At 30.6% G+C, this 19,410-nt stretch overlaps 4 protein-coding genes across 4 annotated transcripts; all 4 read left to right on the top strand.

The window, feature by feature from the left end:
• Positions 1-3,687: 3,687 nt before the first annotated feature.
• On the top strand, positions 3,688-4,260 carry LOC122289373 (late embryogenesis abundant protein At1g64065-like). Its single transcript, XM_043096347.1, has one exon. It carries the CDS (start codon positions 3,688-3,690, stop codon positions 4,258-4,260), a length of 573 nt encoding a protein of 190 aa, XP_042952281.1.
• A 3,376-nt stretch (positions 4,261-7,636) lies between these two features.
• LOC122289072 lies at positions 7,637-8,595 on the top strand. Its single transcript, XM_043095993.1, has one exon. It carries the CDS (start codon positions 7,780-7,782, stop codon positions 8,425-8,427), a length of 648 nt encoding a protein of 215 aa, XP_042951927.1. The 5' UTR covers positions 7,637-7,779; the 3' UTR covers positions 8,428-8,595.
• A 3,744-nt stretch (positions 8,596-12,339) lies between these two features.
• Positions 12,340-12,963, top strand: LOC122289372 (late embryogenesis abundant protein At1g64065-like). Its single transcript, XM_043096346.1, has one exon. It carries the CDS (start codon positions 12,340-12,342, stop codon positions 12,961-12,963), a length of 624 nt encoding a protein of 207 aa, XP_042952280.1.
• Positions 12,964-15,253: 2,290 nt separating this feature from the next.
• Positions 15,254-16,160, top strand: LOC122289982. The gene has a single exon (XM_043097473.1). The coding sequence runs from the start codon at positions 15,407-15,409 to the stop codon at positions 16,058-16,060; it is 654 nt and encodes a 217-aa protein (XP_042953407.1). The 5' UTR covers positions 15,254-15,406; the 3' UTR covers positions 16,061-16,160.
• Positions 16,161-19,410: the final 3,250 nt, after the last annotated feature.

Below are 19,410 nucleotides of genomic sequence, written 5' to 3'. Positions count from 1 at the left end.
TATTTATTTCATATATCAATACTCCTAATCTTATCTTATTACAACATGTCATATAATTTAAAATATTTATATAAATATTATTTGATTAGTATATATATGATATTCTAATAGAATCAATATACCACGTATGTGTACTTTGAAATTACTACTTAATATTAATTATCCAACGATAAAAATTATTTCAAAGCGAGTATATACTAATTTGGTCTCTAGGATCAACAACTCGAAGTACGCCATGACCTGCATCCTTAAAGTCATTTGCAATTTCTTAGTTGTTAGGTACAAATAATTAAATTTATATTTTTTTATCAGTTTAAATTTTTGAGATATATAAGTTTTGATTTAACATAATATCATAACATATGTCTTGAATTAAAGTAATAACTCTATACTCTACCCTATTTAGTTTGGACTTACTCATTGAGTGAGAGTTTGACCCATACTTGAGAGTGGAGAAGTATTAAAAATATAATAAAAATAATTAAATCTAACTCTTCTTATCAATTTAAACTTTTGAAATAAGCGATGATTTCACATAAAGAAAAGCAAGTTAATTAATTGAGAAATAGGAAAGCTCATTCTAATTAATTAGAGTTTTGCTATATACAAGTAAAGTCGCGTACTAATCTACGTACCAATACTGATTCTTTCATATTTAAAATTTAAATTAGTACTGTTTTTAATAAAATTTATTTTTTGACCAATCACAATAAATTAATGCACATATTAGCGCATAGGTGTGTTTGTAATTAGACTTTTCCAATTAATTAACTTCCACAACAATGAATGGCAACAATATAATTTGACCGCCCGGTCCCAACCATGCATGCTATAAACTTTCAAGTACTCTAGCTAATTGATGATGTCAAAATGTCAAACGAGGTATAGTACTCACCTTTAAGAAATTGGAAGACTTTCAAACCTCACCATATTATGATTATATATTAATCATATTGCCCACCACTTAACATAAGAATTTAACCTATTCATGTTTTCATTCAAAAAATTCATCTATCGGTTTAGGTATATGACAAGATCATCTTGTTTGTTTGTTGTGTATATATATATATTTCCTATGTAGGATTTCATTTTTTTTAGTCGCATATGCCAGCATTTTTAATTCCTATTTTAGGAGACATGAAGTACTAGTACTCTTGAAATTAATGTTGTTTACTAGTGCCCTTTCTTCTTGACAACGTTGCACATCACGATCGAGGGAAAGTATTCTTGCAAATTAAAGACTACTAAAATAATAATATTGAATTAAAATTGTTATCATCAGTGGCCAAAGATATGTAAAATATATTGTATTCGGGTCCGATCCATCGATCGAACCTCGATCTGTATGGGCCGAAAGAAAAAAGATTTTTTCAATATAAATATATGGGAACTATATATAAAAGCATGATGTTGATGAGATGACATGCAGCATGACCAGCCGCCCCATGAGTAAAAAATTAAATGCATGATTCTCAATGGAAAGAGTCAACCTGATTCATGGTTTGGTGGTCATATATGGAATCGTTGGCCTTTCAAAATTCGCATCCTATCCCACTAAAGAACATATTCAAATCCTAAACTCATGCTTGCAACTTGCAAAGTGTCGACATTCACCACTATGTACGTTTTTGTCACCCATCATGATCATAAGTACGTACTGCTAATTAAGCCTGAATTTATCATGTAAAATTATATTTACAAGCATGCGAGGAGTACTAGTACACATCGATCCTCTACACATGACGAGTTGACATAATATAATATAATTTTATTGACAAAATAATTTCAAAATTAAATTTTTTTTCAAAGTAAATTATGATATATCAAAAGCGTGAACGGTAGTATATATGTATCTTTCGCATGCACTTAATTACTTGCAATTAGCATTGCTCTTAATTTATACATTAAAAAAAAAAACCTGTCTTGATGTCTCAATTTTAAAATTTCCTTTCAAAAGGTGGAGATTTTCTTTTTATATATTCTAGTTTTCATTTGTAAAATTTATATTAGTAAAAAGAATAATGATAAGGAAAAAACTATTTTGCCGCCTGAGGTTGACTGCTCGGCAAAAAAATTTTTTTTTTTTACTTAGTGATTAAGAAAGTGATTTTAAATATATTGGTGTATTTTTTTTTTTACTTAATGATTAAGAAAGTGATTAAAAAAATGTGAAATGAAAAAAAAAAAAAAAACTTTACACTGGGTGGTAAGCCCAGCGGTAAGGGTGAGGCAGCAGAGTAGCCTCACCCTAATGATAATAAACTCATACAATTGATGAGTGTATATGTAGCATTTCTATAGCGAGAAAATTAATACAACTTTTATGTGGATTTTTCATTCTAAATATACCTTCCATCTCCTTCTCATGCGTGCTAAGTTTTCTATAGCGGGAAAATTTGAGGGCGCTGATTGTAAACTGCAATATTATATATGCTCATATGCGGATCGATGTGGGCTGGTTTGGATATCCAAATTCAAATTATCTCATCTCATATAATTAATATAATTTTAACAAATTTTTACACAAAATTTAATAAACAATTTAATTTTTTCAAATTTCAAAATAAAACTAATATTAAAAATTTATATTATAAAAATATTTTATTCAACTTTTAACAAAATATCTAATTTTATCTTATTTGAAATACTGTATAATCAAACGAAGCCTTAGCTATGTCAACACGGTTTCATTAATGGTAATGATTCATTATCGGTCGATCCACATCAATTATTATTAAGGAAATTAAACGTACCTCTACTAATTTAATTTCTTTGGATTCCATTCATGTGATGAATTCACATGATCTAATTAGCTCACAAGATTAATTGATACCGTATATCACATCAAATTAATGCTGATATTTTGACAGAAGAATCTGAACGCAAACGGAAACAACAGAGTAATTTAAAACCATCCAATTAAGTTTGAATATAAAAACAAGGCGATTGACTTTGTGCATGTGAGTTTGAGTAAGGTTTCTCGAAAGTGAACCGTGACTTGCTTTTCATGACTTCGGCATGGTATGTGAAAACGAGTGAGATGAAACCCCAAAGTCAAGGCCCCCTCGCCTGCTGCCAAACCCATCCATCCTGCTTCTTGGACCATAGCATTGCGCTGTATTCCGGACTCTCGTGAACCACGCACTGTTCAAAAAATCACCAGCTTTCGGCGCAGGAATAAATTTGATTTGATGTCCAATTGGCCCTATTCTCAACCGGCCTCTACATCGACTTGTTTCTGACAGTTGGTACGTGTCAACCAATTGCCATGAAGGTTGCATTTGCTCTCCAATTGCCATTCATGAAGGCCGTGATATATCCATTTACTCTCTAAATTAAGTGGATTTAATTAAACACGGTAAACACATACTATTTTCAATACTTTTAACATCGTCCAAGAGCCTCTATTGACATTTGACAAAAACCAGACGACTTATACAAATATCTTGCATTCTCATCATGACGCCCAATAAGAAAACTCTTACTTCCACGTTAATCATGTTCATCTTCCACGAAGATCACTAAATTAGAAATGTATGCGAAATCCTCGGTTACCTATAATTATATATTGAAATCGAGCAATCCAACTCCAGTAACATATAACAGCTAATTAATTTACTTTTACAAATCCAGAGACAAGGCTGAAAAGGAAGCGCTTAATCAGGTGCCAAACTTACATATACAGCCATGTTGGAGTCGGAGAAATTCAAGAACATGCAGAACAGGAAATGCTATGCATATATCATAGCTGGGGTCGTGTTCCAGACCATAATCATTCTGGTTTTCGCATTGACAGTGATGCGCATCAAAACTCCTAGCGTTAGGCTAAGATCCGTGACGGTGCAGAACCTCACCTATAATGCATCAAACTCTCCTGCCTTCTTCACTCTGACTTTGAATGCTGAAATTGCAGTGAAGAACAAGAATTTCGGACATTTCAGGTTTGAAAAAAGCACTGCTAACGTTACTTTTGCGAATGCGGTTGTGGGTGATGGAGATATTATCAAGGGACGTGCCAAAGCTAGGAAGACGAAGAGGATGAACGTTGCGATCGATGTTAGCTCGAATGGGGTCGTCATAGATGGTGCAAAGTTGAACAATGAGCTGAATTCCGGGAATTTGACATTGACATGCCTTTCGAGATTGAGAGGCAAGGTGACGCTGATGAAGATGATGAAGAAGCGCAAGACTGCGGATATGAACTGCACCATGACTGTTGATTTGAAAAGCCAAGCTGTTCATGTTTTAGATTGTGAATAACATGTTTTGGCGCTATTTAGCTTGAATTTATTGTAAGACAAAGTACTTTTCGAGGAGGAAGGTTCTGTATGTTGAATCTGTTATGGTTATTATCGTTACTATTTTCTTAGTCTTTGCAAGCCTTGATCTTCTGAGTTCCGACCACTTTATCCTTCCCCGGTCCTTCCCTTAATTTCTCTCTATGGGTGGCTCTTCGATCGGTTTGTAATTAGATATATAGGTTATGTAATATGCATAGATAACCTATGGTTTTCGCCGCCATTTACTTATAATTCATGCATCGGTAATTAAATCCATATAGACAACTCGCTTCTTTGAAATTTCATGTCTGCCTAGATAAATAATTTAAAATAAAAAGGGAAAATAATAATATGCCTCGTAAATATGCCAATCAAATGTGCAAACTCATATATTTTAATTTTTTTTTCTTAATTATTAAGAAAGTGACTATTTGTTATACTCTCATACGATAGGGATATATAAGAGTTGATGGTGTATGGGATCTCACATTGTTTGGGAATAAGAAATTTTTATTCTTTATAAGATTCCAATAAAGCTCTAATTATATCATTGATTAGTCCTTTTAGAATATATTTCATGTGATTTGGACATTCCAATGAAAGATTATAAATAGGATCAGTCTGTTTGGAAACACAATTATTCTAAGATATTCTCATACTAATTTACTACCTATTCACAAACTATTTACTACTATATATTCACTATTATTCTCAATATGACTATTATTCATAGATTATCTAAGATACTCTAGTATCAAAGGGAGCATGAACCTAACCATGCAATATATATCCTCTTGGGGGCGTGGCTGATCAGAATTATTGTAGGGAACATGCAAGCTTATTGCTTGTTGTGGAAGCTTGGCTGTTGAGGAAGTATATATATGTACTGGATGCTAAAGGGTGTAGACAAGATCAAAACCTTGATCTGCTTAGGGGAAAAAAGAAAGGAAAAGAAGTCCCCGTCTGCTTGCAGCTAAAAAATCAAATCAATGTCTGTTGCTTCTGTAGGCCTCGGCTGGCCCGCTAGCTAGCATCTTCCATCGTTTCTATGGGTACATATCATGCGCGAGAAAATATTCATCTTAAAATTAAACATTGCTAAGTAAGTGATTCCTCTAAAAAAAGTGCCATTAATTGGGTACGTAGTAATTCCCAACAGGTGCATGCATGCAGTGAAATATTTTGATCTTAAATATTATGAATTAACCAAATAAATATCAATATTCTACGTACGGCTTTTGAAAACAATTGTACAGTACATCTTTGTGATCGGGTGGGAATTCTTATGGCTCAATTAATTATGAGAAGGAATATTTTTTAGTGCATTTATTGATCAATAAGATCGATCCTTTTCAAAATCCTACCTAGCCTGTTTAATGTAACATCAAATATTATTAGTGTACAGCTTTTCCCAATAAAAGGTACAACTTATTCAAATTATACTCTTTTTTTTTTTATAAGCATCAAAATTATAATCCTAATAATTTACTAGGTTTAAAAAAATATAGAAATAAAATTTCTGAAAAAGAAAAAGAAATAATTGTTTGGTCGTGTAGTTTACATTTTATGACAGTATTTTTTTTTGTAAATAATGAGATGAGATGAATTGAGATAAAAATTAAAAATTAATTATTAAAATATAATTTTTTAATATTATGTTTATTTTAAAATTTAAAAAAATTGAATGATCTATTAAATTTTATGTAATAATTTAAAAAAATTGTAATATTTAAATTAAATGAGACGAGAATAATGTGAAAACAAATGGTTGAGGAGAGAGCATTGACTACTTGGGTTTTAGGCGGTACGTATCATATGATGGATGGCGTCGCGGGGAACTCTTCGCTGTTTTCATCGTTTGTGTGCAGCAGTCAACGACGGTGGATGCCCGAAACTTTGCTCCCATGATTGTTACAAAATTTGTCAGGATTGTTATAAAAATTAAACAATCTCATCTCATCTCATCTTATATAATTATTATAATTTTTTTAAATTTTTATATAAAATATAATAAATAATTCAATTTTTTCAAATCACAATATAAAATTAATATTAAAAAATTATACTATAATAATATTTTATTCATTACTATTCAAAATATCTTATCTCATTTCATCTAAACTACGTAACCAAATGAAAACTTCATGTTAATTAGCAATAGGACAACTAAATATGTATAGTTCATCTCTTAAGATAGCATCTAGAATGACATTGATTTTTAAGACAGATAGAATGATTACTAAGGTACAGTTAATGTAATACAAGGCAAAGTACTATATAAACGATTGCTCATAAATTTTTAACACAAAATTATTTTATTCTCTAGCCAGTATGTAGAGTACATAATTCATATAATTTAAATAACTAGATTTAAAATTTAAAAATTATCTTCCACATTAAATCATATCATGTTAACACTTTACTGTATTATTCACACCAGTTTATAAATAGAATTTTTCTTTCACATATTACTTACCAACAATATATAGTACCTTCATACCTTGTTTGGATATATACAAGAAGAGTTTCATCTAATCTCATCATTATAATTTTTTTAAGTTTCCATATAAAATATAATAAACTATTCAATTTTTTTAAATTTTCAACTACTAATATATTAAAAAAATAATATTTTAACAATATTTTATTCAACTTTCTACGCGATTCATCTTATCTCATTTCAACTTACTATCAAACGGCACCTTAGTTTATATTATCTCATTATAAATTCTCGATTAAAATATAATAAATAATTCAACTTTTTTCAAATTCTAAAATAGTAATAGTATTAAAAAATAATATTTTATTCGACTTTCAATTTTCTTCTCATCTCAACTCACTATCAAACGGCACCTTAGTTTTTGTTATCTCATTATAATTAATTCTTGATCATATCTACGATCACATGATGAATCAAGTGTCGAATCCCTTTGTTATTTTCAAGGGCAAAATATCATGCTGATCTGTCTAAAACCGTGATACATGGATCAAGTTTATTCAACGTCGGATAGAATCGAAGTTTCTTTAGATATTGATCGACTGTGTACTCGGAAAAAGAGATTTAACCGAGAAAAACGACATTTTTCCTTAAATATTTGTTAAAAATATCAAGACTGAAAAAGGTACGATTATTATAATTATATGCATGAGTCACGTAAGTAAAATATCGGATATGTAGTATTAATCATCATCCGGCCTCTAGAAGCCCAAAAATTTCAACTCTTCAAGCGCGTTTGATTGCCATATTCCAATTAATTTAACAATTCCAATTTCCAAGTCAAAGAGTACTGATCCCATTTTCCACGAAGCTCTACCCCATTACTTATTTTATGTAAACCTTTATATATATAGCACATGATAAGATCTCTCCCACCACAACTACAAACATCTCTTCCATCCACTCATCCTAAAAAAGCAAACAAAAGATAAAAGGGATCATATTACATATAATTCGAAGAGTTCATTTCTTTTCACTTTTCGAAGTAGCAAATCAAGCAAAATGGCCGAGAAGACAAATTACCAGCCTGCCTATCCCTTGGCACCAGCAAATGGGTACCCTAGAAGCGATGAAGAATCGGCGAACCCCGACGAGCTCCGCCGGAAGAAAAGGATCAAGTTGGCCATATATATTGCTATATTTGTTGTTTTTCAGGCCATAGTCATTGCTGTCTTTGCCGTTACTGTGATGAAAGTTAAGACCCCTAAAGTGAGGTTGGGCTCAGACGTGATGTTCCAGAACGTGAGCACTAGCACTCAACCATCGGCTTCCTTTGACATAAGCTTCACAACCCAAGTTAGGGTTAAGAACACCAACTTCGGTCCCTACAAGTATGACAGCGCCACTGCCACGTTCGTGTACGACGGCGTGACAGTGGGTGAGGTTAGTATTCCTAAGGGAAAGGCTGGGATGCTTTCGACTAAAAAAGTAAGTGTTACTGTTAATGTGAATTCAAATACCCTGCAAAGCACTTCGAATCTTGGAAGTGAGTTGAGTGGCGGGTTCTTGACGCTGACAAGCCATGCCAAGCTCAGCGGGAAAGTGGAATTGATGTTTGTGATGAAGAAGAAAAAGTCCGCCGAAATGAACTGCACGATGAAGATTAATGTTTCACCAAATCATGAGCTCCGAGAATTGATTTGCAAGTGAAAACTTGATGATCAGCCTGTTCGTTTGATCAGTTTCTTATTTCTTTTATTTCATCCGCCGGTCGATCTATATATTTCATGTTTTAATATACGTTTGGTTGCTTTTTATATTCTTATATACTGTGAGAGTGAATAAAAAATTATCATGAGTACGTACCTCTATATTATATATCTTGGTATTTAGTTAAATATATTTTTTAAGTAGTTTTAATTACAGTTTAAAGATGTGCAAATATGGCATATTTCTTTTTGAAAAAAAAAAAAAAATGAAACACATCCTTAAAATATAAATTTTTCATGTAGATTCATACTTACTATTTTTTGACAAAGTTTACATAAACTAGAAATGTATCCAATATTACTGGTATTCCTTTTGGCTCAGCGACAAAAATGCAGAGTATCACATGCATGCCCAATGCAATTATTAAAGATGATTGAGGTTGGAAGTGTGATCAACGACCGGATCGACAAGTTGTTGAAGTCACTACTGTAATCATTGACCTGGCCGCTCGCAGGCCACAGCTTTACCTACTTCCTCCGATCCAGTACGGGGTTTTGAGCAGTTTAATTTAAATAAATTTTCAAAACTTCAAAAAAAAAAAAAATCAGTTTGCAAAAACATGAGTAATTTAACATAAACGTTAACATGCAACGTCTAGATGGTCAAGCAACTAATATTCAATCAAGATTGTGACCCCTCTGGTCATGCTCAAAAATGGAATACTTTCGGTACATGACACGATCACAATGGGTCCAACGAAAACAACTCCGGTTGAAAAAAGAAGGATTTGAATTAAAGGCCCAATACTTTAATCAAGAACAGTTAGACCAGTTTTTCTTTCTTTCTTTACTGGCCGGGGGAGGGGGTTTCTAGTCAAATTTGGGGGGGCATATATATGTACTATGTAGCCCAGTTGCATGTGGGGGCCCGGATTCGAGTACCGTTGGAAATGAAATACCATTAGGCCGAAAGAGTCCTCACTCTGACACTAGAGTTTTCGAAAACGACATTTTGAGGCTTTTAAAAATCTAGCGAGTAGCGACAAACTAAATTATATCTTTTTAAGACTTAAAGCTAAATATAAATGATTTCCTGCGACAACCTATGATCAGAATACCTCGTGAAATATTTACCAGTACTCAGGCCTTTCGTGCAAAAGAAAATAAATCGATAATTATAAAAAAAATTTATAAAAATAAATTCATAAATTAACGTAATTTTATATAATTTATTATATATTTTTTATAAAAAAATAATTTTATAATTTAATATATCACATTAAATGACATAAATTTATTAATTTATTTCTATAAAATCTTTTTGTAAAGAAAATATTTTTTATTAAAAAACCCAGCTCCATTAATGGGAAATTTTGGCACACTAAATGTAATTCTCCACAACTCATGTAACATTTTGTATAATGTTAATATAATATCATCTTATTGGTGAGAAAAAACAAAAGTTTTGAATGAACTCATCTAATGACAATTGGATCAGTTGGCTGTAAAACATGATGTGCTGTCGAACAACATGACACTATAAGTAATCTATGTATACCCTTCGATGCATATTGAACTCCTTATAATTCTTTTCCACATATTCTTTATAATCCCGAGATAAATAGACTTATTATATAGATTGAACAGTTTTAAAAGCTATGTGATAGGATTGTATTGTGTATCTTTTATGGAATCGCGCTAAAATAATTTGAAGGAGAAATTGAGTTTATAGTTATAGAATATGTAAATGTTATATATTTATTTTAAAAAATAAATAATATTAAGTGTTATATAAAAAATAATAATTTTTTAACAATAAAATTTATTATTTTTCCAAAAGAACATGCGACATTTTTACAACTAATAATTATGATTATATTTGAGAGATGCTACTCATTATCTCATATTATATATTTTATATATTTTAAAATTATTTTTAATTTAATTATTAATTTAATTATTCTATTTATCATTTATATATTATATATTTATTATTAAAAAAATTAAAAAATATATAATATATAATATATAAAAAGGATAAATAAAATTATTTTCTCTCTAGTAGAGACACTGGAGAACGTAGACCGGCCTAACGTTCAGGCTGATCTTGATAAGTTAGAGTAAAAATGATATAGTTATTATTTTATTACAATTTATTTATTATTTTTTTAATTTTTTATTTTATTTAATGATTAAAAAAGTGAGTATTAATAAAATTATATGTTTTAATTATTTTTTAATAATTAAAAATGTTAAAAAAATTTAAAATAAAATAAAATAAAAATTAAAAAACTTGTAATGCACTTAGGGGACGCCCGGGTCCCCTACTGTTGTCGTGGGCAACACGAGTTGACACCAGGCCTAAGTTCGGCCGGCGATTATTAAAGCTAGCGTACGTACTTTCCAAAGGCCTATTCAATGACGAGTGACAACATATGGACCTTTTTGCGTGTGTTTTACGTTTTTATATGGGGTCCATTACAATTAACCCCCCAGTAGTTGTTGCGTGTTGCTCGTCACTTTTTTTCGTTTTTCTTTTCCCCCGGACGAAGGGCAGAGCCGCACAGTACCCCTACCGATAAAATTAGATACTGCTACTGGGACAGATTACTCTACCTACAACCTACTCTCAATAAGGCATTTCAAGTTTTTTATTTTCTTTTTCTTTTATTTAATTTTTTAACACTTTAAAATATTTTTTTATAAAAAAAATAAAAACTCAATAATATTCATTTACTTAATCACTAAAAAATATTAAAAATAATTAAAAATAAAAATGATTAACTATCAATCAATTATCGGTTCAAACAGTATTATCCATAAAATTAACACTATGTTTAAATGTTAAAGGGATTTTAAATTATGAATATTAATAAAAAAATAGTAAATAAAAAAATAATAAATAGTCAATAAATAATAGTAAATTAATGTTTATAAATGATAAAAAAAAGGTAGTTTAAGGTTTTCACTTACTAAACACAGACTTAATGTCTTATGGAATTTAGACAATGTTTAGTTGTACGATCACGATGAATGCATGGAAATGGCTGAAGAGAGCCTAGAGAATCAGGAAGGAAGTTCAGTTTTAAGGCTCCATTTATATATTTAGAATATCTCAAGAATAATAGATAAATAATTTGAGTTTAAAAAATTTTACTCAACATTCTGGTACTACGCATCACACATCTTTTTTAGTTTTTATTTTATTTTATTTTCTACCAAATATATAATTAATGAATGATAAGTAAAAAATCTAATTAGTTTAAAAAGAATAAAACAAAAAAAATTAAAAAAAATAAATATGTTGTACGGTGTGTGAAGATGATGAGTAATAAATCTTATTAAAAAATAATTTTTGTTTTTAGATTTAAAAAATTAGATTTTTTTTTTAAATTTAGAAAATTTATAATGATTAGGTCAAATTAGATTAAAAAAATTAAATATTTAAATTAAAAATATTTTCTATTTGAGAATGTTTGAAAATAAATATTTGAGAATATATAACTTAAAATAGTTTTAGGCACAAATGAACCAGACAATTAATGGAGATGAGAACCCATCCTATTTATGTAGAGGCCTATGAAATAAAAAAAAAAAAAAGTTTTACTATATACAAATAAACTCGCATACTAATCTGCGTATCAATATTGATTCATTTATATTTAAAATTTAAATTAATATTATTTTTAATAAAATTTACTTTTTAAATAATTATATTAAATTGGTGTGTAGATTAATGCATAATTATTCTTGCAACTAAATTTTTTCAAAAAAAAAATGTCTCTCAAGAAAGCTCTTATATGTACGTATATGTAAGTGTCTATATATATATATATATATATATATTGCAGTTCATAACTCTCCTTAAACACTTACTACATTAATTTATTTTCACAGCTCTCAGAGATCAAGAATGGCTGAGAAAACCGACCAGCAGGCAATAAACGAGCAAGCTAGAAGCGATGAAGAATCATGCGGGGTGGAATCCAAGGAGCTTCGTCGAAAGAAGAGGATAAAGTGCATCGTCTCATGCATTATCAGTCAGATTATACAGACTTTGATCTTCACTCTCATTGTGATGAGGGTCAGGACGCCTAAGGTCAGGTTGGGAACGGTCACGTTCCCAAATTTGGTGACCGGCACTCAGTTGATACCTTACTTTGACTTGACCATGATGGCCCAAATAAAAGTTAAGAACAGGAACTTCGGACCCTACAAATTTGAGAGCACCAACGCGACGTTCTCGTTCCAGGGTGTAACTGTGGGACATGTCCTTATTCCCGAAGGCAAAGCTGGCTTTCTTTCGACGGAAAAGGTGAGTGTGACATTGAACATGAGCTCGAATGCACTGCCAAGGTTCAATGGGAGTCTGGGAAGTGAGCTGGGTGCTGGGGTCTTGACCTTGAATGGGCAAGCCAAGTTGAGTGGGAAGGTGACACTGATGCTTATCATCAAGAAAAAGAAGTCTGCCCAAATGAACTGCACCTTGGCTATTAATTTGTCAGCAAAGGCAATCCAGGATTTGAATTGCATGTGAAAGCACTTTTGGTTGTGTTTGTGTGTGTGTGTGTGTGTTTTTTTTTTTAAGGTGTGTTTTAGTACTCGTTCAATAATTTTGTATTTGGCTGTTTACTTAGCATAATATGTGTTTTATACGAAGTGATTTATGTTTTGGTTATATTAGTACCTTTAAATTTAAGAGTATTTATTTTTTCTTAGCAAGCACTTATATATTAATATTAAAAAAACCAAACAGTACAAGAGTAGTGCTTAATTATACAATAAAGGCGAGGATCCTTACCACAGTGAAAGTCCAGTAGTCTAGGTGAAATCCAATTTTGGGATATGCTTCTTTAAACAAGTTTGGAAATGGTCTATTGTGTTAGGTTATGCGCGCACTAATTCTAGGATCGATGTATTTTCTGCACTTTCCATTCTCCAAAGTGTCAGAGTAAATGTTTAATATCCCTTATGGTAGATTGCCTGGTCCAGTTTGCTGCCTGATTTGAGATGGAAGTTGCTTGTATAAACTGTTTTGAGTCATATTCTTGGAAATCTTCCTGTTTACTCTCTCGGACTGTTTTGTGTCTCTTCTATGCTTAATTAAACTCTGTAAAATATAAAATCATATCATGAGAACAGTGTGAAGAGCGAGTTCTCCGCACCAACTAGCTAATTGTGAGTATTGTTTTTCGAATTTATGCAGGAAAAAAAAAATGCCCTGATAATGTTAAAAATGATCAATTTATAGGAAAATTTGTTAGGAGAGCTGATGGAAAATACAGAAAAATACAATTAACCTCGAATCTTCACATGGTAGAACTTTTAAGAAAGTAAATGCACGCGCACATAATCATCCTTTATTGATTAAGGTTGTATTTAGTTGTTGAAAGGATTTCATTCCAAATTAATTGTCGATAAGATTTATTATTTTTTTAATTTTTGATAAAAAAAAAATTAAATCTATCTTAACTTACTTCATACATATAAATATATATCAACTTATTTATATTTAAACACATCTCTACTTTACCAAAATTTATGTAAATGCAATAAAATGTATATTCAATTATATCTACAAGAAAATCGGACTTTTTTTGATAAACTTACTATAACAAAAAGACTATTCATAATTAATTTTAGTTACAAAGTCTGTTCATTACAATAAAAGTTCATTTTTCTTGTATATATCGGTAATATCTATAAATACTAGTAATATAAATCTTGATGCTAAATCCTCTGTACTTTATCAATATTTATGCAAACATAGCAAATGTATATTTAATTACTAGCATAAAGGCATACATGCTGATAATTTTCAACGCAAAAATAATATGTCGGTAAATGATTATTTTTGCCAGCATTTTCTTAAATATCGGTATATAAAAACATCGAAAAATTGTCATTTTTTATAGTGATGGTATCTACAAAATACTATTATTTATAAAGCAATCTAAATTATTTGAAATCACCTCAACATCTACATACATCCTAAAATCATATTATCATATTGGGTTGATTATGTTCATCCGAACTAGTTTCAACCACTAATAAAATACAATAATACATTACACATCAAGTTTTTAATTTTTACACATTTTTATTTAAAATTATAAGCACTTTAAATTCCCCCAACGGGGGTTGTCCCCCTGTCACTCAATAGATTCGTCCCGGTGCCATCTGAGGAAGGCTTAAAAAAAAAAAAAAAAAAAAAAAAGGTGACTTCTTTAACGCAATTTAATTAATGTGATATATTATATTATAAAATTATTTTTATTATAAATTAAATTTAAAAAATTATATGAAACTACCATTTAAACTTAAAACAATGAAAAAGGAATAAATGAACCTAAGAACTATTATTTTTTAATAACAATAATATTCTGCAATTACATTAATTTTGCATCACGCTATATATATATATATATTAACTGTGACTCTCTTAAAAATACGATTTCATGAATATATATTAGTTTTAATTAAAATCTAGAATGCAATTTCTAGCTATTAATATTATACTATATTAGAAAAATAAAATAAACATTTTCCATTAATTTCCGAACAATAATTATGCACTCAATTAAATCAACTTGGGAAAGGGATCTAATGTTAGTTCAATTGCTAACCTTGACTACACGTCCTTCATGAGCAAAACGCGTAGCAGCACGTTATAATTGGTTCACTAAATTATTCACTCTTCGAGAAGGCACACGTCACTACAAAGTACAACGACCGTCTAGAAGTCAACAATTCCACGCTGGCGCGTGTTTCGCATCTGAAAAAAAACTCTCTTTTTATATTCTCTCATCTTTCATCCTTTGTGTTCCGGTAAATTTTCAAAACCCTATATAGACCAACACTCCCCAGCCAATTATCCATACAAACAATCACCTTCTAATCTCCTAGCTAGCGCCTTTCAGTAAAAGGATTAACCACAAAAATTTTCGAAACTCTGTATACACTGCTCCTAGCAGAAGAAAATGGCAGAGAAAACAAATTACCAACAGATGTACCCAGTAGCACCGGCAACTAAGCAGCCAAGCAGCGACGAAGAATTGGCGACCTTGCACTCTGACGAGCTCCGCCGGAAGAAAAGGATCAAGTGGGCCATATATATTGTTATATTTGTTGTGTTTCAAGCTATAGTTATCGCTGTCTTTTCCGTCACTGTGTTGAAAGTTAAGACCCCAAAGGTGAGGTTGGGCACGGCGGTGACGTTCCAGAACGTGAACACTAGCACTCAACCATTGGCTTCCTTTGACATAAGCTTCATAACCCAAGTTAGGGTTAAGAACATCAACTTCGGTCCCTACAAGTATGACAGCGCCACTGCCGTGTTCATGTACGACGGTGTGATGGTGGGTGAGGTTAGTATTCCTAAAGGAAAGGCTGGGATGCTTTCGACTAAGAAAGTTAGTGTTACTGTTAATGTGAATTCAAAGGCCCTGCAAAGCACTTCGAATCTTGGACGTGAGTTGAGTGGCGGGGTCTTGACGTTGACAAGCCATACCAAGCTCAGCGGGAAAGTGGAATTGATGTTTGTGATGAAGAAGAAAAAGTCCGCCGAAATGAACTGCACAATGAGTATCAATGTTTCACCGAATTATGAGCTCCGATATTTGAAGTGCAAGTGAAAACTTCAGGCTGTTTTAGCAGTAGTTTTTCTGGCTTTGCTGCATGTTATTATTATAATTAAATTTAAATTTCGTGGGAATACATATACTTTGATAACAATTTTCAGAGTGCATATACGAAATAAAAAAGGAAACACAAGAAAAACCCATTTGACTAAAAGAATTAGGCAATCACGGACAAGGATAGTTGGGCAGCTTGTAATGGAGTGTAGTCAACAACGCCAAGCCCATCGCCAACGACCAAATTAGTCATGTATTAAGCGGACTAATTGACATTATAATCAAGGTTGAAAGAACGATGCAATATATATACGTGTGTGTATGTGTTGGATTTCGACTTAATTAAAATGGACATTGAGAAGGTTTAATGCACGATATCACTATAAGAAAAATGATTTTTTGCATCACTTAAATTATATGCGAAAAATATAAAATAGTTGCGAGAAAAACTTTAACAACTATTTTATATTTTTCTCCTAACCATTTTATATTTTTCACATCAAAATTAAGTAATGCAAAAAGCCATTTTCTTGTAGTTGAACGATGGAATAAAACTTAGTGCGCAAATAAAGTGGTCCGATTATTTTTTGGAATCACTTGTGCATTATAAGTGATGCTGCTTGCATTAGAAGATACGCGATGGCTCACACTACTTGACAAAGCCAGATCAAACGATTTGGTACAATTAGCTGTTCATCGTTGTAATTCATTGTTATTATAACTTCTGTTGAGCGGTGAGCACAGGGGCTGCCAGCTGATAAACTCTTTTTCTTTAAAAAAAAAAAAAATTCAAGAGAACGGTACTCTCAATTTTATAAACTCATTTTTTATTATTTTATTTTTAGATTAATTCCAAACTGCTAGAAGGGTGTGATTTGCCGTATACTCTCAATAAGTCGATGCGAAGAAGCCATACATTATTTTACCTTTGGGTGGGCGGCAAACAATATCACGTGAATTTCTCAGTCATAATTAAATATTTAATTAAATATTAAATATGATATAGACGACTATGTATTCACACCCTAATATTTAATTACGGCAACTCTAGACCAGAAAATGAGAAAATTCTTACGTATCACAGATGAGGCAAACTCTTTTAAGTTTTGACTCGGTGATGTGAGCTAGCACTTGTGAATCTTTGATCCATGGTGAGCCTAGTTTCCGGCCTAGTTACATCAAAATGAGCTCACGATCCAACTCGATTTGGGCGAATTGTGATGATCACAGAAGGACTGGGCCCTATATTGGGCCACGTTCGGTTTTTCCCTTATTGTTATTCATTTTTTTTTTTCTTTTGGAAAGATATTGATATTGATTTTTAATAGAAAAATTATATTTATAGTTATAAAATAAGCAAGTGTCCCATATTCATTTTTAAAAAAATAAATAAATATAAAATCTAGAAAAATTAAATTTTTAATGACAAATTTTACTCTTTTTTAAAATATATATAATATTTATACAATCCATTACTCTAATTAGCGTTATTTTTATTAATATACCATCAAATTACTTTTTATGGTATATAGTATCAATAAAAACTTTAGTTCAAATGATCCTCGTTTTGGGCCGAGAAGGGTTGGGGCAAGTTCAGAACAAGCTTGGGCTGTCCAAAATGTTAATTACCCTAAAAATAATTCTACGGTGACTGGACTATTTTCTACATATGGGCTTTGAGTTTATGCCCGTAACAGTTAAAAGAGTTCATTGCTTTCTAATTAAGATCAGTGCGTGTACAGTGGATTAATTAATTTATTTTTCTATAAAGATTGCTTTTTATTTTATTTAATCTTTTCTCTGCATAACATCGCAAGTCATGTATGTGTAAGTAGCTAGTTATCATTTAAGTGGTTGAATTATGCAACTATTTAAAATAGATTAAATCAATAAATATGACTGAGATAGTTAAGTATATATAGAAAAATTCTACTTAGCAACTCTACACCACACACATTTTGAAAGAAAAAAATAAAAGATAAAAAATAAAAACTTATGTCAGTAGGTGTGTGGTGTAAGGCCTCACGCCTGAATTGAGAGGTGATCTCATAGTATCTCAACTCATTTCATCTTATCATTACAATTTTTTTAAATTTTCACACAAAATATAATAATTTAATTTTTTCAAATCTTAATTCAACTTTTTCAAATCTCAAAGCAATAATAACAATATTTTATTTAATTTTTATATTTCATCTAAAACCGTCTTATCTCATCTTCTAATCTAAACCAGTGAATATTAATTTGCTGTCAATAAATTTATTTGCAAATCTTTAAAATATAAATATTATCGAATAACTATATTATGAGAAATGATATTTGTAATTTTAGAATATATAAGTCTCGTACATTTCTTTTGAAAAAATAGATTAATATAGATTATATATAAAAAAATTATTTTTTAATAATAAATCTCACCATTTTTTTAAAAAAATGAGAACTTACACACTTTAAAACTAGATCATCTAACATTACTAGAACATATTTTTGTGTCCGTATTTTCTTACTTCATCGTAGTTCGATTCAATTTAATTCATGACTTAGCCAAGAAGTAAAAAGCGTAAGCCGCTAAATGCTGAAAGAGTGGAAGGCAAACGCGTGTCACGTACGTATATGTATCTCAACAATATAATAACGTGTAGATCGAAGATTTCTTGGGTTTCATGCATCGTGCCATCTTTTTCTTGTTTTTGGACCCGGGTTATGCTACACAACTCTCCAACCCCCCAACACTCCACCTATTTTTTAATTTTTATTATTTTATTTTTTATCAAATATTTAATATATAAATAATAAATAAATTAATTCAAAAAAAATAAATTCAAAAAAAAATATTAAAAAATAAAAAAGAGGTGGGGTGTTGGGGGTTGGGGGTTGGAAAGATTTATTCTTTTAGACCCATGTGTCAATACTATAAGAAAAATAGATAATTGCGAGAAAAGATTATTAGTAATCAGATTGTTAATAATCTTTTTCTTACTATTAATTAATCACAATTATTCATTTTTAATTACTAATAATATTTTCGTTATTATTAATTGATCACAATTATCCGTTCTTACAATTAGTTATTTCTTAATCCATATCTTAATTAAGTAACCTGGCTCATTTATGTCGGTAGAGAATTCCTGCATGATATATAGCTTTTGCAGTAAGTTTGGGAAGCAAAAACGTGATTGATTGGTTCGTTATTGTCTTATCATACTAAATAGTACTATTATAAATTATTATATTATAAAGTAGATATGATCACTTAAATGATAATATTTAATTTATAGAATTTAAATTTTAAAAATTATTTTATAAATCAAATTATATCACGATATAAAAATCTTAAATTAAAATATAAT

This window comes from Carya illinoinensis, chromosome 12, assembly GCF_018687715.1.
Source record: "Carya illinoinensis cultivar Pawnee chromosome 12, C.illinoinensisPawnee_v1, whole genome shotgun sequence".
Taxonomy (NCBI): domain Eukaryota; kingdom Viridiplantae; phylum Streptophyta; class Magnoliopsida; order Fagales; family Juglandaceae; genus Carya; species Carya illinoinensis.
This window is presented reverse-complemented; position numbering and strand designations above follow the sequence as displayed.

Bases quoted from the DNA above. Each gene is read 5' to 3' on its own strand.
- LOC122289373 (XM_043096347.1), top strand. From the start codon at position 3,688: ATGTTGGAGTCGGAGAAATTCAAGAACATGCAGAACAGGAAATGCTAT.
- LOC122289072 (XM_043095993.1), top strand. From the start codon at position 7,780: ATGGCCGAGAAGACAAATTACCAGCCTGCCTATCCCTTGGCACCAGCA.
- LOC122289372 (XM_043096346.1), top strand. From the start codon at position 12,340: ATGGCTGAGAAAACCGACCAGCAGGCAATAAACGAGCAAGCTAGAAGC.
- LOC122289982 (XM_043097473.1), top strand. From the start codon at position 15,407: ATGGCAGAGAAAACAAATTACCAACAGATGTACCCAGTAGCACCGGCA.